At 39.6% G+C, this 27,002-nt stretch overlaps 1 protein-coding gene across 2 annotated transcripts in view; it reads right to left on the reverse strand.

The window, feature by feature from the left end:
• Window positions 1–755: 755 nt before the first annotated feature.
• Window positions 756–27,002, reverse strand: part of chchd3a (coiled-coil-helix-coiled-coil-helix domain containing 3a) — a 62,000-nt gene continuing 35,753 nt past the window's right edge. The window contains exons 7-10 of one of the 2 annotated variants that reach the window (XM_088003458.1): window positions 18,979–19,049; window positions 6,225–6,360; window positions 5,726–5,766; window positions 756–1,322 (exon numbers count right to left, since the gene is read on the reverse strand). In XM_088003458.1, coding sequence (XP_087859584.1) covers window positions 1,313–1,322; window positions 5,726–5,766; window positions 6,225–6,360; window positions 18,979–19,049 — 258 coding nt within the window. In that variant the 3' untranslated portion in view covers window positions 756–1,312. The remainder of the gene's footprint in view (window positions 1,323–5,725; window positions 5,767–6,224; window positions 6,361–18,978; window positions 19,050–27,002) is intronic. The other variant, XM_014984966.2, reaches the window with a different exon arrangement.

A 27,002-nucleotide genomic window follows, 5' to 3' on the forward strand; every position in this document is an offset into this window, starting at 1 on the left:
TCCAATCCAAGCGGGAGTTTGGCAGAATGCAAAACTAGTAGAAAGAAAATGCTCTGACAGACGAGAATAGAGTTGTAGTGTGGTGGAGGGAGCAGGCATAGAGAGAGGGAACAAAACTAAGAAAATGGAAAATAAAAAATTAAAACTTTTTTTTTTTTCTAGAAACATGATTAAAAAATGGAGAAGTTTAGTCTCTGAAATCTGAAGTCTCACCCACAGTTTAATGGTGCGATTGCTGATCTCATTGCATAATTCGGTATTCCTTAACTAACTTGAGGAATATCAGGTAAGCTATGCCCAGGTTTTCCATTTCTTTAAAAAAAATAAAATAAGATTTTATACTCAAAAAAAGGATAAAGATTTTATCTGATACCAGCTGTATTTAACTGCATGTCTGTTTAATTTTTTAATTCTGAACGAGTAAAACGTTTTGGTAGTTTCTTTACATTCATCCAATGTCTTCTGCTCAAAGTCCACAATTTATTTAGATTTTTTTATGATGTTAAAAAAAATTAACATATATCCACAGGCATTCTGCAATATAACTCAGATGTTTTAATTACCCTTAAAAAAATCTTTGTATTTTGGCCATTTAGCAAAAAGTTTAGCATTTTTAATGGACCTAAAATAAGAAATACTCATCAATTCGTCATTTATACCCACCTATCCTTGCAGGGTCGTCTTCTGCAGGAATCGGGTGTTTGTGAAAACTCAACATGAATATCACCACAAAGGTCAAACAAACAAATGCAGAGTAGCAGCAGACGCTTACTTGTGTTTATTTGTGTACATTATTGTGCATGAGGAGCAGGAAAACAATAAATAATGGAGAACAAAGTAGGACTGACGTTTACTAGCATGATTACTCGTTTTTCTAACTGTCCAGGTGAGACCGTGATAAGGGATTGGCTGGCTTTCTGGAGGTGGCGAACGGTTTGCGGTAAAAAAAAAAAAAAAACAGACGGGCCCGGCTCGGTCGCGTTGCGCCGTGTTGTTCTCCCGCCCGCGCTGCGTTTCCGAAACATCCACGCAGCATCACCGCCTCTCCGCCGTACTCACAGGAGAGATCGACAAAGGGAAAAAGAGGAAAGGGAAGGCGGTAGAAACTACTGTCTGGATCTCTCTTCCTGTCTCGGGGTGTTGTGTTCAGTGACTCTAGTTTGGTTCGGTGCTCCGCTGGGTTCTGAAGGTGCGTGTGTCTTGGTGCCGACTCATACCTCTTCTTCTCCATTCTAGTTTGTCAGTCCGTCCGTTTATAATCCCCCTCCAATATACTCAGAATTGCTCCTCCTTCATCCTTATCCACCAGTCCTCAACTTGTTCTGCAGACAAATCAGAGAGGAGAGAGTGAATCAGAGAAACGCACAGGCAACAAAAAAAGAGAGACGTAAATCACAACAGACAAACAGAGGAGGAAGATATTATTTCACACACGAGAGAAGACACAAAGAGAGGGAAAAGCCTGAGAGTACAATAAAAGAGAAGAGGATGAAGTGAGTTCAGGAAGCAGAGAAGGGACCCAAGGGCACTGGATTCCATATTAGTGATAAGTGCGAGCACAAATCCCCAGCTCTCCCTGTCAATAACCATTTGAACCGGCCTTCTGCAGCAGATGTGACAAGAAAACACACCTAAGAGAAGACGAGGGAGAGGGAAGAAAAAGGGAAGCAGCAGATATAAACAACGGGTATAACGTAGATAAAAAGGAAGAAGCAAAACTACCCTGTTCCTCAGCGACCGCCTTAATAACGGCACTGAAAGATCTCTCTGAAGGAATCCGAGTTTATTTCCCACACTATTGAACCAGCCTTAAAATAAATATTGGATAAAGAAACAGCTGCTGCTGGAATACCAACTAGAGAGAAACACCGGCAGGACAGTTTCAGTTACAATTTATTGAAAACATCTTGAGATTAAGATACTTTCTGTTAAAAAAAAAAAAAAAAAAAAATCCATTACAACTCTAAATCCAGGATGGAGAGTCTTCTTTTTAATCTGTTTTCACCAAATTACGCTTAGATACGCAGCACTTGCAAAATTCCCTGGAAATATGTTTATTTCTAAATTGCAGGGACCTAAACTCACAGAGAAAATTAAAAATGTAGTTTATTTATTTATTTATTTATTTATTCTTTTTCTCCTTCCGTGTTGCAGTCCAGCTTTTGCGCTGCTGTTACTCTGACTCGGTTGGAAACAGTTTTTTTTTGTCAAGGAAGGGATCATAAACATTTCCAAGTATACAGTCAGACCCAAAACCTTAAGGTGTCAGCGGGAAAGCCGGAAACAAGGAGGAGTTTCGTTTTATAACGTCGTACTGCAACAAAAGTATGACTTTTAATGGGGACAGCGTTAAAGAGTCCAGCGCTAGAACAGAAAGAAATATCTGTCGCTTGAAGAGACGTCCTTACAATCCCAACTTTTTAAAGACAGAGTAAGTAAACATTGTCAAATCAAGATGTCTCCTAACAGTGAACACCGATTGGTGGAAATGTATCAAAAGACGATTTGTTTTTAAGTCACAAAAAGCATTTAGACTGAAAGTTGCTGCATATAACCAGCTCAAAAACAGCATAATAGAGGCTTTAACATTGGGATTTCCACCCACTGCATAAATGCGCTCATATTAAGAGCTGCATTTTTCTTCATGTTTCAACAGAAGTAACAAAAGATTACTTTATTTTCGAGTTTTAAACATTTTTGATTCCAATAAGAGGAAAAAGTTAAGTTTCGTAAACAAATAATTGGCTCAGCAAAAAAAATAAAATAAAATAAAATAAAAAAAAACTCCAACACCGATTTAAAAAACAAAAAACATGAAGTAGGAGAAGTTGTAAGGGTTGAAATTCTGTCTGGCGAAATATAAACCAGAAGCTACAATAAATTAAAAACACAGACACTCTTGAGATTTAATAAACTGTGAAACGCGACAATGCACTAGTTAAAGACAAGATATGGATTTTAATGACTGCGCCATGGGCCAGTTTCTCATTCCAGTGCCTGCAAAAACACAACTCGGCCCGACAACACAGACGGGCATCTTGCTCAGGCTTTTGAGACTGACAGGGCAGACAGACGGGTCAGCCTAAAAAATAAAGTGGCGAAGGAAGAGATAGGGAGGAAAAAGGCAGTCATGCAGCAAGAATATGGAATGAGGCGGTAAGCAGTGGATGGAGAGATCAGCCTCTGCGATAAACTCCTATTCATTGAAAGAGAGAGAGAGGAAGAAGAGACTTTATCTGTACCTCCACCGCCTCTTTCTCACTGCTTGCTATCAAGCCTGCTAAGAGCTGAATGCATTAGAAATGTGACTTGGGATGAAGGGATGGGGGATGAAGGGAAGAAAGGAATGAAGAGGTGGTGAGGGGTGAAGGGCACAAAAGGAGAGCAAAAGTGGGTCTAAATGTTATCACTGACTGCTGCGATAAAAGGGCTAATTATCAGTAACAAAGGCCGAGCGGCTGACGGCGCTACGGTCTCCGGTCGACGGGTCGGCATTGTCGAAGTCGGATTTTTGGGGGATTGGGCCGCCGTCCGTGGCGATACGGCAGCTTGGACATCGCTGTCGGTGCCCGTGGCGCCGGCTGCGTGTTCTGGTCAACTTCTGAATTTGAAGGGGAAACCGATTTCGTCAGGAGAAAAAGACTCTCTGGGCCGCGCTACCGAGCGTCTCCGACTTATGAGAAGCAACTGTTTAGAGGTCACTTTTGGATCTTCTGACCTGCAGAGCTAAAACAAAAAAGGAGCGTCCCTTTGTTCTTGCGGCGGCTTCCTGCTAGGCTCTGATAAAGCTGCATAAACATCCTAATCAGGAGGCTACATCAGCTCATATCAAACCCTACTTCATTCCTTCCCATTTTACTCTGTTGGCTGTGTAATTCTGCATATTATTCCTTTAAAGCCTTATCACGGAACCGTCTCCTTTACACCTAATGACTTTAAAAGCAAGTCTTAAGACAGATAAGCCCAGATGAACAGGAGTGCGCCGCGATTGCTGCCGGGCGATAAACACAAGCGGATTACCATGCCGTCTCCGGCTTGCTTCCAAACAATTTACAAGATTATAACACAGCAGCCAGAACGTGAGCGCACCCCTCGCCGCATTCTGACGAGCGTTACAGGTAGCGGCGTCGGGCGAACGCACAAACGCACGCACCGCGCGCGCGGACGGCGCGAGATGAATAAAACATCGGGGCAATTTACATGATGTATAGCTTAAAAATGTGCCTGCATCTGACTTTTAGATCTAATACTAATACCCACGAGTGACCGAGAGAGAGGCAAAACTCAGTTTTCCTCATTTCCGGGAAAACAATGCAATTGCAGGGGAAAAGAAAAGAGAGAAAAAAATCTAATAGAAAAGCTCTATGAATGCAAATTGAGTCTTTTTGGGGGGGCAACGCGAGACAGAAGGGGAATCAGGTTAATATCAGCCTGAGTGACATCACTATAGATCCATCCTGTTTTGACTTTGGGAGGTAGATGGTGGGAGAAAAAAAACAAAAAAGGAAAACATTTGCATTTGTACTGAGCGGAGAACGGTGGTTGTCCTAGTGGCGTCTGCTGCTCACTTGGACTTATCACATTAAATATAAACAGAGACGGCGAAGGGAACGCCCGTGTCAGCACGTATTACAGAAACACACTGCAAGGTTCAAACAGGCTATTTAGTGATATCTGCTCAGGCGCCGGTAACCTCATGGAAGCTGTGCTCTCCTGTTTAAAAGCATCCAGTCGGTTTGTGCTCTCGAAGCGGGTGCGCAAGTTTCAATAGAGGGTGAACATTAAAATGACAGCGCCTCGCAAAAGCACTAGAGTTGAGTTACCGTTCCTTAAACGTCTCCGCATTTTCGTCACGACGCATACACGAAGTTCAGTACTTCTTCTCGGATTTACCGCGAAAGACCAACGCTGAGCGGCTCATGACGTTGAAGTGGAACGAGAGTATTTCTCTCGACGTTTAAAACATCTGAAACGTTGGAATCGTTCTCATCGGCTTTACTCTTACGGCCACTTCACCAGTCTGACCTCTCTAGAACGGTGGCAACCTGAAAGTTTTTGGTGAAAGAAAGTCAAAAGAAATCACATTTGCAATTTGCTACCAGTAATAGAGAGGGAGAGGGGGGTTGGGGGTGCTGCAGAACTGTGAAAGAAGGCATTCTGGACAAAAATTCACCTTTGGACTAAATGCAAAACTTTATGCAAATAACATATCCAAATTGTAAAACATGTCAGTGGCAGCATTATGGTGTGGGGATAATTTTATTCAGCAGGGACAAAAAAAAAGCTGACTTAATTCATGGGAAATTGAATTATATAAAGTGGAGGTTCAACCTAAACATACAGCCAGAGGTACAGTTAAATAATATCAGTGCGTTAGAATGATACTTCTGCAAAGTATTGAACTATTTCTATACTAAAAAATATTTCACTTCTGAATTATTCACAACTTTTTGTCCGTCACCTAAAATTCCAATGAAACATATTGGAATATGTGGTTGCAATGTGGAAAAAAAACTTAACGACATTGTAGAGATGTGAATGTTTTCTAAGCCACTGTATGCAAATTAATTGCAATTTTTTTTTTTAGCGAAGGAATACTGTGCTGTACCCAAATAAGGGCTAATATACGATGCGGCAAACAGACATTTGGCACTACTTTGTAATTCACACAGACTCCACCAAACAGAAATCTGCTCTATCGGAATGAAAAATGCCAAAAACTTACATGTTACTGTTCCGTGAAGACGCACGCACACGTTTGTCACTCTTTTGAAAGGGGAAAGATGGTTGTTATAAAGGGACTAATGAAGTCAAACCGACTGCGTTAGCCTCGTGTTAAATTACCTGGATTTTCAAACAGCTACGGAGCAAGCTCATTTGTAGTGCCCTACACATTTACTGACAACATCAACATGCACAAAAAAAACTTGATTTATATCACCTGTCGTGTAGTAATATAGGATTGGTTAATAGGAGGATATAAGCCAGATAGAACAGCAGAATAGAGAGAATATATTTATAAAAATACACTGATTGCTCACAGTTTTTGTGATACATAAAGGCATTCTAAACAATATCAAGTGTGTAAAACACAGTCGTATGCCCTAAGTGACAAAAATAACCGTATTTTAGGTATAACTAGTGTTACGGAACTGAATAAATGGAGTTCAGATGAGACAAAAGAAACATTCTAAAAGAAACAGCTTACTTCAGGAGACACACACCTGTTTTTCATTGTTAACACACTGCAGGTAAAGAGCTGCTATGTTGGAGCAATTCAGAGTTTTTCCTGCGTTGTCTTTGTAGCAGCTCAGAATCTGGCCCTGGAGGTCTCCACACACTGGATGCACTTCGTACCTCCTGCAGGGATGAAAAGAGGAAACAAAAGAAAGCGAGAGGAGAAAAGCATTTTAACAGGTTGGTTGTATGAGGATAAAGTGGATCTGATGAATGAATCCAAGAACGGGCTAAATAATATAAAATGTAAATGGACTTTAAAAGGAAAAAAAAGCAAAACAAACGGTATGCAAAGGGGGGTCAGTTAAAAAATGGCTCGTAAATACGGAAGACGTGGATATTAAATCTTCGATTTTACCACAAGAGAGATTGGGTACTTAGAGCTCACTGAGCTACATTACAGATTACAGAATGTGTGTGTATGTGTGTGTGTGCACCCTCCCCTTCCTTTTTTTTTTATTATTACTATCATTCCAGCTTGGAAGACCTGAGGCAAGAACTTGCAACATTATTTGCAGCAGGTAAGGTCAAAGGTCCACAGACTGCTGTTTGCACCACTACATATTGCCAGAGAGACCAAGGGGTTCTAAAAAATAAAAAATAAAAACAGCTTCATCCCACAAAAATTGAAATACACCAGAGCACAGAGTAGGAGTTCTGACACTAAATATATAATTCAGAGCAGATATTTTGAATACGGGAAAGTAATGATGGTAATAATGAGGCTAATTATTACCCAAAAAGTACACCCTTCTGGTAAAGTAGTCTCTCCATAATATGCTTAAAAATTCTCATGACAAATAACCGATCGCTCGTTTGGACAAATCCAACGATTCTGAACATCTGTCTGAAGCCACGCAGCTCGACTCTTTTACATACAAATCGCCCATCTCTCGGTATTCATATAAAAGCTGTTTTATGGTAATATGCCTGTTGATACTGCAGGCAACACATCACTTCATGTTAGCATGTGTGAGTCTTTCCTCAAGGTATCATCTGCTGCTAATGAAGATGATGGAATATAATGAATGGCATTATTATTATTCATACGGTGCCTTGCAAAAATGATTCGTATCTCCACGTTTCGTCAAGTTGCAAAGCACAAACTTTGGTGAATTTTGTTTGGTTTTCGAGGTGTGCAATTATTTACAGCCGATTTAATCAACACTTAAGAAAGACAACCTTCTGTTGCTATTGAAGTTTCAAATTTTGGGGGTATGTCTCTACTAGGTTTGCAACTTTAGCAGAATTTTCCAACTTGTCACAGACTCTCAGATGGATTTAGGTCTGCGTTTTTACTACCTCGATCGTGTTCAGGTGATGACGTAAACCTCCCTCTTGGAGCCTAAAAGTTCAAGGGGTGCAAATAGTTTACAATAAGTCATATTTGTCGTAGTCGTAAATGTATTTAAATGCGACTTTTGGCTTAAATGTGTCTCGGAGTGGGATGTTTTAACCTATCCCAGCAGCAGGATATTCCACTGACACGGATGTCTTGTGCGGCGTAACTGCTTTTGTCTCTCTGTTCACACACCCCATAAAAATCCATAATGACTACGCATGCAGATGCCTCTTGGCCTATTATGCTAATAGCGGTGTCATCGTTTTGCTCACATGAGTGCTCAGGACACAGCATCTGCCTCACTAGGCGCGCCTCGCATGGGTGTGAAAGGCAAAGGGATTTTGCCTGCCAGCAACTCCGGACATCTCGAAGGAATATTGGGCGATGAAGCCAAGCCCCCGTAGTCAGAATCAGATGTTTGATTTGCATCCTGGAGAGAGGAATTACCCCCCTGGTGGATACAAAGTGTGGGATTGGTTGCATGGGTCATTACCCAGGGTGCAATGCAGCAGGAAGCTGTAGCAATGAAGATGTGTACATATGCGCCATCGCCACATGGTCTTAATTGCTTGGAGTGATCAAAAAAGGAAAAGAAAAAAAATCTATATGCGGTCTTTTTCCTGGAGTCTTGTATTAGGGCTCGTCTCCAAATCTTCAACAATTAGATGCATCAAAAATGTGCTATTTTTAGTTTTTGTCCTTTACAGTCAATTTAAGATGGCTTTCTAGTTTCTTTCTTTGTAGAACAGCTCTAAACGCAGTCTGAGTGATTGCAGCCATTCAAATTTGAGCTTTTTCACTTTTCCACTCTTAATGCCAAGGCAGACAAATGTGCTCCTAGCTACTTTCCTTTACTGTTAGCTAAAAGATGTAAGCGTGGTCTCTACTTCCTCAACTACCTTTCAGTAAAAAGAAAAAGGGATTAAGTACTCATTCCAAAGAGTTCAGTTCCGGAGCACCTCTATAACTTAAATAACACCCAACATTTGCCTCTCGCGGTGCAGCCTGGAACATTACGCTGCTGGGAGTCGAAAAGGTTTTTTGCATTTGCGGATCTATCAAAGCGAGATTCAGTCGTTTGCCAGAACGCATGACAAGACCATCGCTCTGCGTCGGTCGGGGTGGGGGGGGGAGCTGAACGATGACAACGGCGCTGGCAGAAATCGCTGCCATCCTATTCCTATGGATCATGGCGCTCATTTATTACACCGCCTATGGGCATCTACAGGGAGGAGAGGAGCCACATAAGCACACTAATTACTTTCTTAAGCATTCCCGTTAATGCCAGGTGCATCCTGCTGATACAAACCGCCGTGTTTATCACCAGTAATGGCCCCAGAGAGGGAGAGAGAGGAAGAGAGGGGTAGGCAGCGAGAGGAAAGGAGGGTGGGACTGAAATGAAGAGCATTTCTTGATGAAAAACTAAACAGAGGTACTTCTATTTATGCTTAATCTCTGGTTCTCTCTCAGGGGAAAGGGCCGCGAACGTGGCTGAGTTAATCACAGAGACAATAACACTGTCACACACACTGCAGCGCGATGTTGCATCCCTCTATCATCTGTCATTAAGATTAACATTAAGTTCCTGCCGCCAACCGCACACAGCCGGTGCAAAGTGTTCCCCTCCCTCGTTTTTACATTAAATGCTCTCGTGTCATTTTCTATGTGACTGCTGTGGAGCAGAAAGAGCCAAGCACGAAAACAGACATGCTAAATTCTGCAAATTATGATGAAACATGCCCCTTACTTTTGAACATTTCTTGAAATATTCCAAATATTACAAAAGCCACTTTTAATTATTTAAAGATATATGGTAAAACTAATAACTACCGTTGGATGTTGCTTTAATTTGTAAGGTATGCTTAAACTCTAGTTTTTTGTGGCAACAGTAGAACGGCTGAATGCTGATGCATGGCAGTTGACGAAACAATTATGAATCAACCAGCTCCTATGCAACCGAAGCTGCCCGGCATTCTTAAACAAGGACACGATATCAGGTTCCCAAAAACAAAAATCTTGATGTAATTATGTTTACATAGTGTAACAGAAACAAAAGGAAGAGTGAGGGCCAGAGGCATGATCTACATTTTTCTCCTCTGGTTTGTCCTCGCTCTATAACTTTTCATTTTGTTACGGGTTAATTAATGTGTTCATCTAGCAAATGGGCGAACATATTTAACACCACTGAGCTTAAGTATCTCCTGAATTTTAAAAGCACTAATCTAGACTTCAATAAATTGTAATGGTCACATAAAATCCAGGTTTTCTGCCAAAATTAAACTTTATGCTTATTCAAATAGGACTGTTGAGTGAAAGCCAAATTCTCTATATGTGAGAGGGAGACTACAGTGACAGAACCTTGAAGCAGAAGCCGTAGATTGGTTCTGAGAAAAACAGCCCATTGGACTAAAGTCAGGCGCTTATCTCAAGTCTGTCTGTAGCTGCTTTGGTCCTGAATGCTCAATCTGATTCCAAACCTTGTTTTACGTATCAACACGTCTTCATGTAAAATGAATAGTTTAATAAATCTAAGTTTTATTTTGATTGAGGAAGTATACATGAATCATGTCTATGTGAATATTAATGAAGAGGAGAGGAAAAAATGTGTTCTTCAGATGGATTTTTCATATATCCAGACAGTAATTTATGGATCTACAGCAGTACGCTAATGTTTCTCAACAGTCCCAATGACTCATTATAGCAGGCTGCGTGGTTTTCTAATTTGGCTGAGATAACATTTCTACGCAAGAAGACAAAAGGGGAAAATTCACTAAAAAAAACATTCACAAATGTATTTTAATGGTAAATCGATTAATTTGCTTGTAATTTATTCATGCATTATTCACGGCATCTCCTTTATTGCTTTACTTTCAAATTAATTAGCTGAATTTTTAATCCAACATCACGTTCCCAGTCAGTGAAAGAAATCACCGGCACGTCAATATTGCAACGTCGAGAACAACGTACAGTACCCAGTTTCAATCACCTGATCCAGTCTCATCACTATTTACAAGTTCTTTACTCCTCGTCTCAAACCAAAGAGAGATTCACGGCTTGCTTAATAAAACCGCACGTGGCGCTGAAATAAATATAGTCATCCTGTCATATACAGTGTATTATTTGCACTGTGCGAGTTTAAGAGTGTGCTCTTTCCCCCCTCCGTCCCCCCGAGACGGTAAATCTAAACAGTCATATAGGGGTTTCGACTTATTGCCATCAGTAGCAGTAAAGGTCTCCATAACAACTCCTCTCCTCATACGACCCAACCCCCAATACACACATGCACCCATGCAAAGACACAAAATTCCCGTATCCCTGATTTATTGATAGAAGGACAAATAAAAGGGAGGCCGAGGTCGGCTCAGGTGTCTGTATTAGTGTGTTTATGCTGCACGTCAAAAAAAGACAAAAAGACAAGAAAATGGACAGTGTTTGCTCATTTAAAAATAAGAATATTACTGAAATATAGGAGATGAAAGGTAATTTCTAGATCCAAGTGCTTTTTATAAGGTTTCTTGAGCAGAAAACAGAAAAAAGTCAAGAACCATCCAAAAGCCAGAAGGCGTTTTTGGATGGTTTTATGCAATAAAGAATAATAGATCACCTGCTCATTCTTCCTTAACACATTGCTCTATCCCAAAGGTGTCCCTGTATCACTTTTAGAGCCTCCTGCTGTACAAGTCAGCATATTTCCTCAGAAGAAGCAGGATTTTGTCTAAGTCTACAGTCCTTAGAGAACATATCAAGCACATACCATGGCACGCCCTAAGATTCATGTCTGGATTTCCTTTTCGATCTGGACACCAACAGACTCTACGAGGAATAGCGCGTTCCATTTTTCAAACCAACATATATATCGACCATGACTCCCGTCTGCTCTGACATCAGATTCTAAAATGACATTCATAGATCTCTGTTAATGATAGAGCAGGCTTCCATAGTGTGAGACAAGTGTGTGAACAGGCACGGCCATTTGTCATAATCTCTGGTACATCACAGCTCTAAACATAAAGTGAGCCAAAGGGCTGCAACTCTTGAGACAGGGGCAGAAAAAAAAAAGAAAAAAGATGTCATCCACTCCAGCAGTGGATGGCATTAAAGGGTCTCCTGGAAGAAAAGTAATAAGAGGGGTGAAATAATGAACGATTGAACGATTTTTGACAAAAGACCAGGCACCAATGGAGAAGTCTGAATGGTGCATCTGTAGGTTATTTTGTCACTCTGATTGCTTGAGGTTTAAAGGGCAGACAAATGGAGGACACGTTTTTCTCGTCATTAAATGTTGTGAACAATAAATATCCATTTAACAACATAGTGGAAAAGCCTTTTGACATTCTAACATACTTTCTCTCCAATACTTCAACCCTTACTCCATCCTATCTAAGCTAACAGAGTGTTTAAATCCTGATTGACATAAATAATCTTTCGTGATCAATATAAGGTTGAACCACACCGACATCGTACCCATCTATGGATAATTCTATGTAGGCAACGTCAAGAAAACTTCACCTGCCAATGAAGTAACAGTCTGGTGTGCATGCACTGTTAGTCTAAGTTGGTACATAAAGTGGAGGATGGACCCATGTTCTTTTGAATCCTGGACTAAGCTATCTTTTTTTGAATAGGAAAGAAACAATCCAGTGGGAGTGGCTGGAGATGAAATGATTTATTAATCTGGGCCATAGTAGATGGCTTCTTGTCAAGCTTTCCTCCAGCGTCTGCCCAGAAGTATTGAACTGAGACTGAACAAATTAGACGAACACCGACAATTGTAAGATCTTGGTAAACTGTGCAGGCAACCTATTTTTATCCCGCTTGAGAGAGCGTTTGTTGATGAAGGTCTTAGGTGACATGTTCCAAGAGAGCTTGTTTGTCAATGAAAAAGGTTATGTATGGAAAATATACAATGGCTTTGAAGATAAAACCTAAAAAAAAAATCAATTTTTTTTTAGGTTTTACAGCCTAATTTTCATTAAAGTATTACCTGCCATGTCTTTGATGATAAGAGCAAAAAAAAAATCTTATCAAATGGTATTTGGGCTGATTTTAATGACTTTAGAATAGTTTAGCAATAAAGTTCAAGCTACTTTTTGAAAGATTTCTATGTGTATGGGTTTTCCTGTTGCGTCAGAAGCATATTGTTCAGTACAACAAATAGTGAAAAATAAGGGTAGGAGAAAACAACGTTATGGTTCAATCTGCTCGCATCTCACATAATAACTCACGTGTAACTCCTTCCATCACTCATACGCCAATCAGAGAAATGCGGCTCCATTGATAGTATGGATCATGCTCAGCCAGCACTGATTGCGTTGCCAGTCACCACATTGTCTATTTATCATCATTTAGGTCCTTTCTGGGGTTAACAGGGTTAAGGGGAGGGTGCCGGTTCCCCTTTAAAAGGCATTTTTGTTCTCTCTAGTTAAGGCAGGCGTCAATAATAAGACAAGTAAATAAATACAAATGATCCAGTTAAGGAGAAAAATGAAGCACGTTTAATCCATGCTGCTTTTAAAAAGCGGACCTAAGTGACCCCCTGCAGAGAAATACATCAGCATGGATAAGAGATTGAGGAAAAGAAAAAAGACATGAAGAGGGAGAAGAAAAGAGAGAGAGAGAAAAAGCATGAGGGATAAAAGACTGCCAAAGATTGAAGAGGGAGGGCGAGGATGGGAGGCCAGAGTGGAGAGTGAAAGAGACTTGAATTAAGACAGAAAACACTATTTCTATACTGAGTGAACTCTAAGGGAGACCAAGAAGGATGAGTGGGATATACGAAGGAGTTCGGTGTGTTTGCGTTTACCTTCCTTATGCATACCCTGACAAGGACACCGGCCTCTCGCCTCAGGCAAAAAAGACATTTTGAGATTTTGCCCAACATGAAATAAAATTCAGCTCATTGAAGCCTCCAAGGTAACGGAAATGGAGATCGCTGAGGATGTTTCTGGTATATGTTGGGTTCGTTTGGAAAGAATCCAAACTCAAAAGTAGTTCACGCTTTTCTGTCAGCAGCGCAAGTACTAAATTTACTACGCTGCCATCAAAATCTTCGTTTAATTAACTACATTGTGTACGTGCTAGCTGTATGTTTCTATCTCAAGGTCCATCGCTGAACAAGCCCAGATCTGCCTCACTTTGGCACTGCTCTGGTTTCCAAGGACATTTTTTGTTGTTGTGACAAAGAGTGACTTTAAAATTGATCGTAGAATATGAATAATTTAGAAAACCCATTTTTCACTAAACCTAGAAAAAAAAAAATTCCCCAGGTGCAGACTCACAATAAATCCATGGCCATTCTTCTCTTCACTTTAAACTATGTCTGTAAATTCAGCTAGTAAGGGGTGAGGACGAGTTGGGATAACAAGTTATACTGGGTTTTCAAAAGTTATGGTTTCCAAAACACTAAATCTTGTTGTCTCATTTGCTACAGTTTATAGCCCTAAAAAAAAAGAAAAAACAAGCTGGAGAAACTCTTGGAGTTTTCTCTGGCTGCTGTATATAACATACTTTAACATAGTACTCCCCTGCCCCCACCCGTTGCTGGATGTAGCTTGAATTATGTGCCTTTCCCAGTCGGAAAGATGAAGCTCTTAAGACCAAAAGAGGAGCTTTTAAAGCAGTTATTGACTTCTGTCTCTTCGGCTGACCACCAGCCTGTCCTTGTGACCAGGTTGCCTAGCTACAGAATCAGCTGACAGAAAGGTCAAAATGCTACTCAGTCTTTCCTGCCTTCCTACTGCTTACTAAACTAAAGAAACACACCTCTATTACTACAACAAGCAAAACATCTCTAAAATAACTGCATCTAATAAATCAATAAATGTTAGTGATGTCAACATGTTTATACCCTTAAATATTTCTATGTAAAGTTGTTTAATTTTTATAGCTTACTTGTAAATGCATAACAACTGCTGCAGACAAAGAAATTAGGGATGAATGTCCATATGAAGAATTAAGAGTATTTATGACACTTTCAAATCTTTTTTGGAAAAAAAAAGTGCAGTTCACTTTATTTACCTGTCATTTTGTGCAACATTTGATCTCTGGAAAACAAGAGGTTGGTATATTATTTAAAGTCATTACAGAAATGAATGGTAAGAGGGATCTGATACAACATAAAGAAGAAAGACAGGTCTGGTGTCTAGAAAAGACAGTGCAGAAAAACAATGAGCCATTAACATTCAACAAGTTTTGCTCCACTCCTCCTCGTTCCACCTTTGCTTGTGTGTGTGCTGAGAGGCAAAGCAGGGACCGAGACGGCTGTTATTGTCAACTGGATTAAATTTAAAAAACAGATTTATTCAAAAGAGCTAAAAAAAACAAAAAAAAACAAACAACAGACAGAGGGAGTGAGCATGTTGCCGTAGGGGAAAGAGGAGTGACAGTGGAGTGACTGGATAAAATGAGATTTTATCCTTCCTGGCAGCAGGTATATGGGAAACTGAAAATCTGCAGTCTTGGTCATAAACAAAGTGTGAAACGCATTACATTTTAAGATCTTAAATCAAATTTTGAGACTTCAAAGGGAGGCTAAAAATGTTCAAATTAGGAGTTCACATCCTTCGCACTGCACGGCCTTTGGTTTCGCCTACTCAGTACTACATGATGGTCATGTCCCAGGTCAATTCAAAAAGAACCCTGGACACCTTCAACAAAGACGTTTCAACCTCTGTCAAAGGAGGATGACCCAGGCTTTACTTCATTCCATCTTTTCTCATAAAAATGTGCCTCCATGCTTGTCAGCCTATCTTTTAAGCAATACATGTCAAGCTACAGTTCTATTGAATATCACCAATAGTGCTGCCACAGGTGTCTGTTCATCCCTGCACAGCTCACACATATCTTACATACACGTAGAAGAGCAAAAGGTCAAGCATTCTGTGGCTTTGATAAATAACCACAGGTGAACGAGGCGGCTTATGAATCAGAAGAGAACGAAGGAGATGGTCGCAGTTTTACAGGCAACTGGGAACTCTTATCTGCAGTCAGTGTCATGGGGAACATAAAAGTGTTTCAACTCTCCATGTATGTTTCTAGAAAACCTTATCTGTTACATTTTGAGTGTATTTAAGGGAATGTATGGCTGAATGTAAGCCACCAGACTTTTATGTGCGTTTCTTTTAAAGAATGAAAATATGAGTCGATTCAGACTCAGCTCAGTTTTTGGAACATTCTAGTGTTAACAATACCAAAAATTAGGAAAAAATCTGAGCCATGGTAGATCTGCATCATTTCATACATATACGTGTACATTTTGTGACTGTCATATGAGATTGCATTTAATCAGGTCAGGTAATGCAATATTGCTAATTTTAGAAAATAAAGACACGCTGTTTTTAGCTAATCTCTTGATCACCAGTCGCATTTAAATCAAACAAATCGTTTTTAATGCTGGAGAGCATCAACCCAAAGAACCTGCATAAGAACAGGTGCTGCACAGAGCTTAGGTGGTAATATACCTCTGAGCTCCCACCTAACTCCTGATATCTTGTCTGGAAAAGTAATAAACCATGACAGACATCCACATCTGGCCCTACACAGCTTCTCCACTATAATAAACTGTAGCTTAATATCAGCGCTTATAGACCCTTCAGTGGCACTGAGATGAGCTAAAGTGTGAAATAAAGATATTCCCCAAACTATGGCTCACATGCTACATCCACATATTACCATACCAAATGTTAATTCGATCAAACGTGGATAAGGCGTCGAGTCGGTTTATTATGATTTCAACAGGACATTTTTATTACTGTGAAAATCAAAAGAGGCCGAGAGACAAAAGAAATAGTTATTAATGTGCTACAGAGGCCAAAGATTGCATCTTATCTCTGTGAGGTCTGTCACAGGAGCTTGGAGCAAAGATGCAAAAGCCGCTTATTACGAGAGCAAACAAACACGCGCCATTATGCATGAACTTCTTCACATAAACAATAATGGGTCAAACAGAACTCGTTAAATCCAATTAACCCCTTTCGTCTGATCCCCTCAATGCATCTCTGCTCCCGTCTTGTAACACCAGACCTTCCTGCTATTTCATTAGCTCGGATACACAATAAAATCCTCCCCCTTTTTCCACCATTCGAGTCCAGTCACAGCCCTGCTAATGCACCTCCTATAATCAAATCCTCCAATCACAGTATTCCGTGCAAAGACCCGTGTCACATGACTAACTGCACATTAGGTGGACGCTTGGTTGGAGTTAGAGCTGTCATTTTGCGCTAATGCGATTCCAGTGTATCTTTTTTTTTTTTTTTCTTTAATTTGATTTGGGAAGTCTAAGCTCTGGCTTCTACGAGTCTAGCGCTAAAGCCCTGGTGGGCTAGGCTAATCAGTTTCCAACATTTCTGAGGGAGACAATGATCCCAGTGTTAGCGCTGGCTAATGACAAGCTAACACAATCAACACAGCCTCCCCAGAGTTGCGCTCCGAGCCAAGGCCCAATCTTGCCCCGCCTCCTGCAGACTCCTCATCCACTTTGCCTACATTACTATGGAGTCTAATGGCCTCTTATTAAGAAGACAGATGGTTGAGGGAAGGGGAGGGTTCCTGTGTCTTCTTCAGTTACATTTACGAGTTGGATCTCAACTACCTCAGTGAAAGTTTAAATGTTTAAAATTGCCTTCCGACTGACTTTTACTATTATTATTATTATTATTATTATTATTACAAGATGTGGCACAAGTTTGCATCTATTGTTAAGGCACGACGATCAATAGGGTAAGTATCACCCACACACAAAATATTAAGTAATTTAATAAAGTATCTGGTTTGTTTATTCTATTTTCCATATCTATCCTTGAAGAGTTTCAACTCACTTTTTCCAAGTTGAAATTTCATTCTTTTCAGCTTTCGAGCCAGGTTTATTTGTATAGCACATTTCAGCAACAAGAAGTGTTTAATACGTTTAAAAACATAACTCAATAAACTCACAAAAAACATTACTCTGCAGCGGGAAGATAAAGAGAAGTACTCAAAAGTTTCAATCTAGATTCCAGTTATTATTCAAAGGTATTTATCTATTAAGTGTTTCAGCAGTTTTGCATTTTTATTGAAGCTTGTTCCAGATTATTGGAGCATAAAAACTGAACGGTCATAAAACCTTGAGTGGTCTGGAAGGTTAACACAATGACAACAAGTCTTTATTGCATGTTGGTGCCTAGCTTTTCAGTGATTTATAAACTAACAAAAGCATTTTAAAGTCTATTCTCTGAGCTACAGGGAGCCAGACAATAGAACTGGGGTTATCTGCTGTAGTGTCATAGTTTTAGTGAGAATGTGAGCAGCAGCGTTCCAGATCAGCTGACTGATTTCACAAGCAGACCTGTGAAATTTCAGGTGTTTATGGTACATTTAGACCATTTATAAAAATAGAATTACAACAGTTCATGTGTGGGCAATGGGAGGGACAAGTGAATAGACTGGCAGAAAAAAAATTAATGAGTGTGGTCAAAGAAATGGAAATAGATCAAAACTATTAAAAATGCTAATACTTTGACTAAAATAGCCCAAAACTTAGAAAATAGGAATGCACAATTAATACATACAGTTTTGCTTGAGGTAACTTTTGTTAACCAGAAAGATAGACAATAAATGAAACCCCTTTGTCAGTGGAAAAAAAACCCAAAACAAGCATGAGTTGCAGTATTATCATTGGTCTATGTCTCTTCAGAATCATCAGTGAACCACATCATTAACATCAGCTAACAGACGACACCAACGTGGTTTGGGGTCAAATGTGCTGCGGTTGGAATGAGGCTGGCATGAATTCAATCTATTCATCTGCCCATGCAGACAGACGGCATTCAGTGAACGCATCGTTTTGGAGAACAGACATGTGATCGCAACATGAATGCAACGCCTGCAAGACGGAAAAGAGTTTTTTTCAGTTGAAAAATCTTGAATGCAGAAGTTTGAAATCTAATTAGAAAGACGAAGAAGGCATTTCAACGATTTCGAAATTAAAATACTCGTATTGATCAGTGTCACTTTTACTTTGGAGTAATTCCTAAAGAAGTTGCAGGAGTTCAATTTGAATGGCATGTGAGGTGAGCATCGTGCTAATATTTCCAAATCGACTAGGAGAGAAAAATAAGAAAAAGTTTTCTTCATCATTAGGATCTTGTTTTGACTTCTTTGACACTTGTTAATTACTTTTCAGTGAGCGGAAATCAGAAGCGGGGAGCCTGATATCGTTTTTAAAGCTTTCTACTGCTTTGTAGTTATCGGTGTCATTTTCAGGTCTTCACACAGCTTAGAGAAAAGCTGTGTTGAAAAGTTAATACAAAAAAAGCTTTAGATAGAAGGGTGGTCACATTTTTCTTTTTTTTTTTATTCTTGTTATTTTTCGTGACGCCGTTTATGTCATTAGTTTTGGAAGCATTAACAATGAGTACACTTACTTGAATTTGGCGTTTACTTGGTCGACAGCTTTGTTGTAGTTCTCGGTGGTGACCTTGTAGAACTGCGCGCTCTGTAGACAGAAGAGGAAGAAACTCATGAATGCTTGATAATAGCAGTGTGACTATATAACGCCAAAGCCGGCAACGGTCCTTCAGATGAAACACGGGCTTCATGTATGACCCAGTGCTCTGCTTAGCTCTCAAACCTCATTCAAAAGTAATGTTTGCAAAGTTTTCACAACACGCGTCTCGCAGGTATGAAGCTCGCAAAGGCAAAAACCATCAGACCTCTTCTACTACAGTGAGAAAGTGTGAAACACAGGCACTTGTGCTTATCTTCTCACAAAAGACTGCTGTAATAACAGAGAGCAGTCCTGCAAGGCCAAAAGGTCGCTAGTCAACAATGTACAGGCGAGTGGTCAGAATCCCCTGGTGACCCGTAGCAAATGAGCCCACTCAACCTAAATTACCTCCTCAAACACAGCCATATACCCTCTCTTCTGGAGCATTTATATAACCCCAGGAAGATTCTTCTCGTCACTCTCCAGAGGCTGTTATGCACATTTATAATCACGTCGTGAGAGGTTGTAAAAGTGTGACAGATAGCTTGATTTAGAGTGGTTTGAATTTTCAAAGGTGTCGGGGAATGCCTAGCATTACAAATGCTCCTTTGTTGGAAAGGGCACAATACATTCATGAAATGGCGAGACCTCGACAGTAAAGCATTTGCTTCTTTCATTTAGTTTGCTGTTGATGAGTAGGTTAATATCTAGTCTATCATGGACAATTTTGGATAAGACTATTGACCTTAAAAACAAATGACTTGTCTAATCCATTATTCATTGATAAGTGAGGAAAATGCACACAGGAATCCCAGGAAGTCACAATAGGTAGATAAATGTCAGAATCTCATGTTAATGCTGGTATTTAAATATTATTTAAAAACATTGAAATCCTCCACAACAAAGCGTAAACGATCATTGCTAAACCAGCCGGCTGTTCACTGAGTTCACACATCAAACACACTAATAGAAAGTTCAGTGAAAGGAAAATGTTTCGGAGAAAAAAATTAGCAACAATTAGACTACAGTCTTTAAAGCATTGTGAAACAAAGCCTGATTAAAAGTTCATGATACATATAACATAACATCTCTATCTTTTTTTTTTTTTTGGGTCTTTGCACCGTCCTAATTTTCTGTGAAACTCAACTTGGAGTTTTTAATTATCTGCAAACTAATGGCATTTATCACACTATTTCATTTGTTCCACTGTTTGGATTGAATAACTGAAATAAATGAACTTTTTGTTGATATATGAATCATTATGAAGTATCTGCAATAATGAAAACGACTGCAGCAAAAAGACTGATTGAGAAAGCTTCATCTGTAATTTAACAGTGCTTGGTAGGTGAAATATTTATGGATTTCGAAGTACTTGTTATGAAACGGTTACAAATTATACAGGAATGTGTAAGAATGCAGTTAGTTAAAAAAGGAGGAGTAAAAAAGAATAACTTTCTTTCCAAAATGCAATTATTTGCACTAATCAAAAATGTCAGCAATCTTCTGACATGTTTACTTCACATCTAAAGAGTGTCCAACATCGAAACGCTTCTGCGTACTTTGCAAACTTGCAACGTGTCGCGTTTTCACATTCAGGCTTCTTGGTTTCATCTGCGTTAACTTCACCTTCAAGCAGGAGAGACATTCATCATAGTTCAGTGAGGATCAATAAGAATGAAGTGCACTGCTGAAACGATCAATAGTCATGTGCTGTAGAGGTAAAAGAGGATGGGACATGACACTGACAAAAAGGTCTGATACCAATTGGAGTCCTCTTTATTTGAATGGACGCCATTATAAATGAACCGCAGTTTACTGAATGAACTTTACCGGGGCACGATGTGCGGAGTTTCAAAACTACTTTAGAGGTCCGTGTTGACCTCTAAAGTGTACAATATAACAAATTTGAACATGCATACAAAGTGTAATCATCATAAATATGAATATTTCAGAGGAAATATGCTACAAAACAATGACAATGTGTTTTTGAGGCACACAAAGAAAACATGCTGATATTTAAATGGTGTGCTGCTGAGGAAATTGCCAGAAAATATGCTGTTCACAAAAAATATGCAACACTTCCAGAAACAATTTTTTTTAAACAAGGTTGCTTAAAAATGAAGAGACTAAGCAGGGATTTTTTTTGTGTGTGTTTTTTTTAGGGATGCTAAAGAGGCCAGAATAAGTCCTCTCCTGTGTGCTGAGATTAAACCACTGGAAGGAAAAGGAGAGAAAGACTGAGCTGGGTTTGGGTCTGTGTCTGGAATACTAAGTATAACGTAATAACACCTGCCTAAATGGCAGAGCTGGCACTAATCAGCGCACTAATCCACCTGAGAGGACAAAAGGTTGTGTGTGTCAGTGATTGCAAGGCTTTTTTTTTTTAATGCAGTTGCAAACACACACACACACACACACAAACATGCACTTGTTTTCTTGAACAAAACATAAAAATAATAAAATAAAAGACAAAACAGAAACAGGTGTAGACACAAACTAAAATGTGTACCTGCACCCTGGTGGCTAGATATAAACAGTAACTCACTCAGCAGTAGAGAAGAGTATAATTTGTCTGATTACTGAGTGGCCTTAAATTGTGATATCCTGCTGTTATTCCCAACTGATTTCAAGAAAAACCCCTGACCTTTTATTAGTTCAGACAACACACACACACTGAAGTGTCTGGTTAAAAACGTGCCAACCTTTCTTAATCGGGGTTCTAGCAGCTGCCAACACAAACTCACTAAACGTGTTCTGGTCGGTGCCGTCCAGCTACGCCCTGCCTTTGGATGAACTGTTTTAAATAGCAATAGGAATGAGTTTATTGCATGATGTAAAAGGTTCCCATTCATTTTCTCTGTTTGCTTTCTGGGAGGTTTTCTTTTTAGCTCATACCAGAGCAAAGCAGAATACTAGTGAGACAGGTGTCAAACACACATTAAGTCATTACTGCTAATGCACTGCAATGATATGGAAAAGATACAAGCAGCGCTTAAACACAGACTCAGTTTAAAGAAAATCCTTTCCGACCTTTAACGAATAAAGCGCATGATTGCATGAGCTGATTGGTTCTCCCTCTTACCTGCTACTAAGTAGGAAGGCCTTGCATTGGATGAAACCCCACAATGATCAACATTAAGTTAAAAAAAACAGCAGCAGCTTCTGCTGTGTAAATTACTGCAGCTTGCTTAAATAGAAAACAAAAAGGTTGGTTTACACATTTTAAGCTTTTTCATTACACACTTTCATTTACGAAACACCTCAAATGACGCCCCAGATTAAACTCAAATCATTCAGTCTAGGGCAAGATCTGATCAGCAATATCTCTGAAGTCACATTAAACTTTTATAGTCACTCTTCGTGAACTGTGTCATCAGTTTAATTAATGAAACAGTTCTTTTTGTTGGAATAAAATGTCTGAACTACATCCTCGGCATGGAGTCGGGTTCTACGGAAAGCTATCACTGGCCTTAATATTTGATTTAGCTCTGCTGAAGCAAATAAATATCGAAAAGATCAGAAAAAAGTTCTCGAAGACTGATGTTTCAGACCCCTGGTACTGACTATGCAGATGCTATGAAGCCTAGCATTTATTTCCTACAAGCCAAATAGTGAATAGTGACCCATTTGCATTTGTTTTCCCGAGATTTTTCAAAAAGTCACTTCAAGTTAGATTGTCCCAGAGCTCTTCAGAATGTAAACCATAGACTGTAGCAGTTGAAGGACGATACCTGCCTCTACAGTCAAGTCCACGCAAATACCAATATATAACTAAACCAGCAAACAGCAGGGAAAAAAATAACTGAATACCATAAAAAGAAAAAAAAAGTCACTTCAAAAAGCTCTGGCTCTAGTTTTGAGGCCGAGGCGTATTATTTACATGGGGTAGTTTCATAGTGAGCGAAAAAAAAATTGCTTTGAAATCATAGCTTCCCTGTCTCAAATATACCTACTGGAGAAAAAGCAGATATTTTAAATAAGTGTTTTAGGAAAAACAGAGGAAAAGAGAAGTGGAAAGGAATGAAGACAGGAAGAGTAAGAGATGGCTATACCATGAGAGATAGAGACAGATGCCATCACTGCTTTTTAATGCTCTCTCTCCAGTATTTCTTACTTTCATAGAGCGGTGGAGCTTTGCTATAAGATGGCAATTGCTGCTGTGATTGTCCTCCCATAGGACAGGAGCAAAAAAAAAAACAAAAAAAAAAACAATTTCATCCATATACAAGGAAAAAAGAAAGACAGGAGGAGAAAAAAATATTTTCTGAAAGGAAAAAAGAAAAAGATGAAATTGAGGCATTCGGGAGAAAAAACCCCAAACACTAAAGCACAAAAAGAAGAAAAGCTAAAAGAAAAGGGTGTGATAGAGAGATGGATGCAGAGGGAGGGCTTTAAACGATCTGGTTGGGGAAAGGGAAGAAAAAAAAAAACATTGGCAAGTTGATTGTTAAATATGAGATTGTTTTACAGCGAGGCAGGTATTGAGTGAAAATTTAATAAATATATAGATATTGTTTTCAGGGGCTATTTGGTAGCCGTGGCCCCAATGAACAGTCGCAGTGGCGGCAGCGGGCTGAGCTGTCTGGGAGCCTGGTGATGGCCTGTCACTGGAAGCCCCTCTGATGAATGGCCATGTTGGATTGGAAGAGACATGTAATATATATCAGACTTACATTCTGTCTCCCTCCTTCTCGCTCTCTTTTGGTCACTTTGCCTCTTTTGCACGATGCTGGGGGGGAATCCTGAGGTATCTGGGAGCAGCCGAGAACAGACGGAGGGCACAAACAGTGATGGGAGATGATATTCGGCCAGCAGTGCACTGTGAGGAAAATTAAATTTGTCCAATCTAAGTGGAAAAGGGGCAGCTTTGGAAGTGAGAAGTATTATGTTTTGATAACTACAGCGCCGTTGATTGGCTAGGAAAACTACAGCTGTGTTTGCAGTCCACCAGCTTCGACTTGAGAGGGTTTTTTTTCTCCTTTTTGTTTTTATAAATCTTTCCTTATTAGACTTGAATAAACATCCCAATGAATTACTGAAATTATATTTTGGTAAATGTGCCGCAATGCTAGATTTTATATTACTATCCTAAAAATGATAAAATATAAAAACAAACAATTTTGTCTTCGTGAGCATAAATACAAACACATTAGGTCTGAGAAGATGGAATGGCTTTTGTGGCAATTTTTTATTTTTTTATTTTATCTTGGTACAGATAGAACAAAGAAAGGCATTCTTAAACTATATTTAAAGTTTATTTCACTTGTCTGGAGTGTCCAATTTATTGATTAAGGGATCAATCAATCAATCAATCAATCAGCTTTATGGGTCTCTGTGTGAACATGCGGAGAAATTGTGAAATCCCACCATCATTTATTTTCATTTCGTCTCTTAAATCACCTTTGCTGAGGCACAAATTTAAAAGCCTAAAACAGTTATTTTAGGCTTAGTCACGTTTTAGCGCAGCTGCACTGAAACGTGACTCAGATGAGTTTCAGATGCGCCTTGATAAGTAAAAACTTAGATCAGCTGAATGTGTCTGTGATGTTAAAGAAAGGTCAGCTGACCTGCAGATGTGTTGCTGACTGACAGCCCACTCTTACACATTTGCATGTAAAGCAGGTTACTGATCTGATTACTCTGGACGGATTGTAATGTCTGGTTAAACGGTCATTGTTTGGCTTGTCTATTTACTTCCTGAATAGCCAGGCCGCATGTTTGGGTCAGGACTGGTTAGGCAATCTGTCTCCACTAGCCTGCATCAAAACTATTGATCAGTCATCAGCATCAAAGGATCTTAGCTATAAGCATGATAGCATGTCCATTTTGACTCAGAAATGTTCCATTTGAGATGGTTAAAAAAAATAAACTACCACAGCACTTGTTGCTACACTATGTAGCACAATAAATGTTGTAATAATTATATCCAGCATAATGCAGACTTCACATATCACATTTCTGGAAATCTCTTGCATTCTCTGTAAGGGCGCTCTCTGCAAACTAACCATCATCTACGCTTTATGTAAAACGATTACATGCTACATATGAAGTATGAAGGAGCCAGTGGTTTTATTGCTGTGATGAATCAGCGCACATCACAAACAAACAGTCTGACCTGGATAAGTACGCCGTACACTCTGCTTTGCGCTGCAGCTACTTCAATACCTGCATGCTGGTTCAGAAATAATATGCACGAGATTGTGTCTTTTCTGCGCTGATGCCTATCTTTACAGATGTTCTCTCACATGTTCATGCATATCATCACCTAGAGGGATTACAGATTTCCGGAATTATACAGGGGATTATCTAATCCTAACCTGATGACTAGGGTTCTCCTTATGAGCTGACAAATATATCTTATTGTTTTCAGTGCAGGTTTGTATGGCTAACCTGGGTTTTTGAAATAAATGAATGCATTTTTTTCTTTCATAAATAAATTAATGACGCGAGATTCCTCGCAGGTCCTTTATGTGCTTCCCTCTTCTCGTTTCAGACGTAACCTTATTTTTAACACAGCAACAGAAGGCTTTTCAACCTTTTCTCTGAGCTGTCTTGTTCTCTATTATTTGTGACATTTAATCTTTTCAAAGCTCTTCCGTCTTTTCTTTTTTTCATCCCATAGTTTCTCACAAATGCCACTTTATCATAATGTTTAGGTGTGCGTTTTCAGGAAGAATGTTTTCGGTTCCAGTTACTTTTTCCGTCACGTCATTGCCTGAGTTAAAACCCGCCATTTCTCTGTTTTCCTTGAAGCCTGCCCATTTTGTCTGTCCATTCCTCTCTGTCTGTTTCTCTCTCTCTCTTTCAATCTCGTGTTTCTCTTTGAGGTGTGAAGGTGTTTTGTTGACACTTTGATCTAAGGGATATTGACCAGAGCCCAACATGGCTGATGGATGGCCGGCGCTTAAAAGTCAATAATGTCCACGCTCGTTGGGGCTCATCACTTTTACTATCCGCACCAAATGAGCTCCTGTATGCGAAACAGTACGCCAAGTGATGTAATAACCCAATAAGTGTTTGGGGAAAAGAGTCAAGCTAGGATTTATGGATGAACCACTGACAAGTCAAAATGAAACTGGCTTGAATCAAATTTTCGTCAGACTTTTTGGACTGAGTGATAACCTGATGTAATCTAAAGAGATGAAAAGAGAATTTGTATGATCACAGATAGCAGAAAGCCCTGCAAGTAGTGAGAAACAACCCATTACTACTATAAGAAATTAAGCTTAATTGATACATTCGATTGCATAGGGAAAAGCCTTATTATCTTTCGAGTCTTACTTTAACATGTCTGCGCTGAAACTCATAATATATTCTGATAATAGCAGAGTGTGAATGATTCTCCTCCACAATGACTTTGTGACAGCATATAATTTCCATCTGGCTCCCACTATGGGGAGCGTTTGACTTTTTGCACCCTCCAAAGGGGAGAAAACCCGTCCCCAGCAGGAGTGTATAATTTTAAGCACATTAACAAGGGCATTATAGTCTTACTTAGACACTTGTGATTTGAGAGCTGCATGAAGGCATCCTTTCTAACCACACTTCAACAGGGCATTTGACCCTGGTCCCCTGCCTTGCAGGCATCTCTCACAGGGACCAGTATGGTGCTGTCATTTGAAGTGTGGAAAGCGTTGCAGCTGACCCTTCTCCTAGTCCATGGGACACCAGTATGTCAGAGAAACTCAGGGTAGGATCACTTTCAGAGACAGGAGGATACAGACAGAGATTAAGGCGCAACCTCTTGTCCTTCAAGCAAAAAAAAAAAAATGCAGCAGTGACAAAGTTGATGCAAAGAACAGAAATATACAACATACTGGGAAAAACATGCAGATGCTGAGCGGAAGGATGATGTTAAACTAAGAGGACATCAAGGTGAATAAAAGAAAAAAGCAATGTGAAGGGAGCTGATTTTTCCACAGAAATAATTTGTCATTGAATGCACAAGGTTGTTGGTAATCA

This window comes from Poecilia mexicana, unplaced genomic scaffold (assembly GCF_051168715.1).
Source record: "Poecilia mexicana isolate PSO_F unplaced genomic scaffold, ASM5116871v1 scaffold_23, whole genome shotgun sequence".
In the NCBI taxonomy this organism is placed as follows: Eukaryota; Metazoa; Chordata; class Actinopteri; order Cyprinodontiformes; family Poeciliidae; genus Poecilia; species Poecilia mexicana.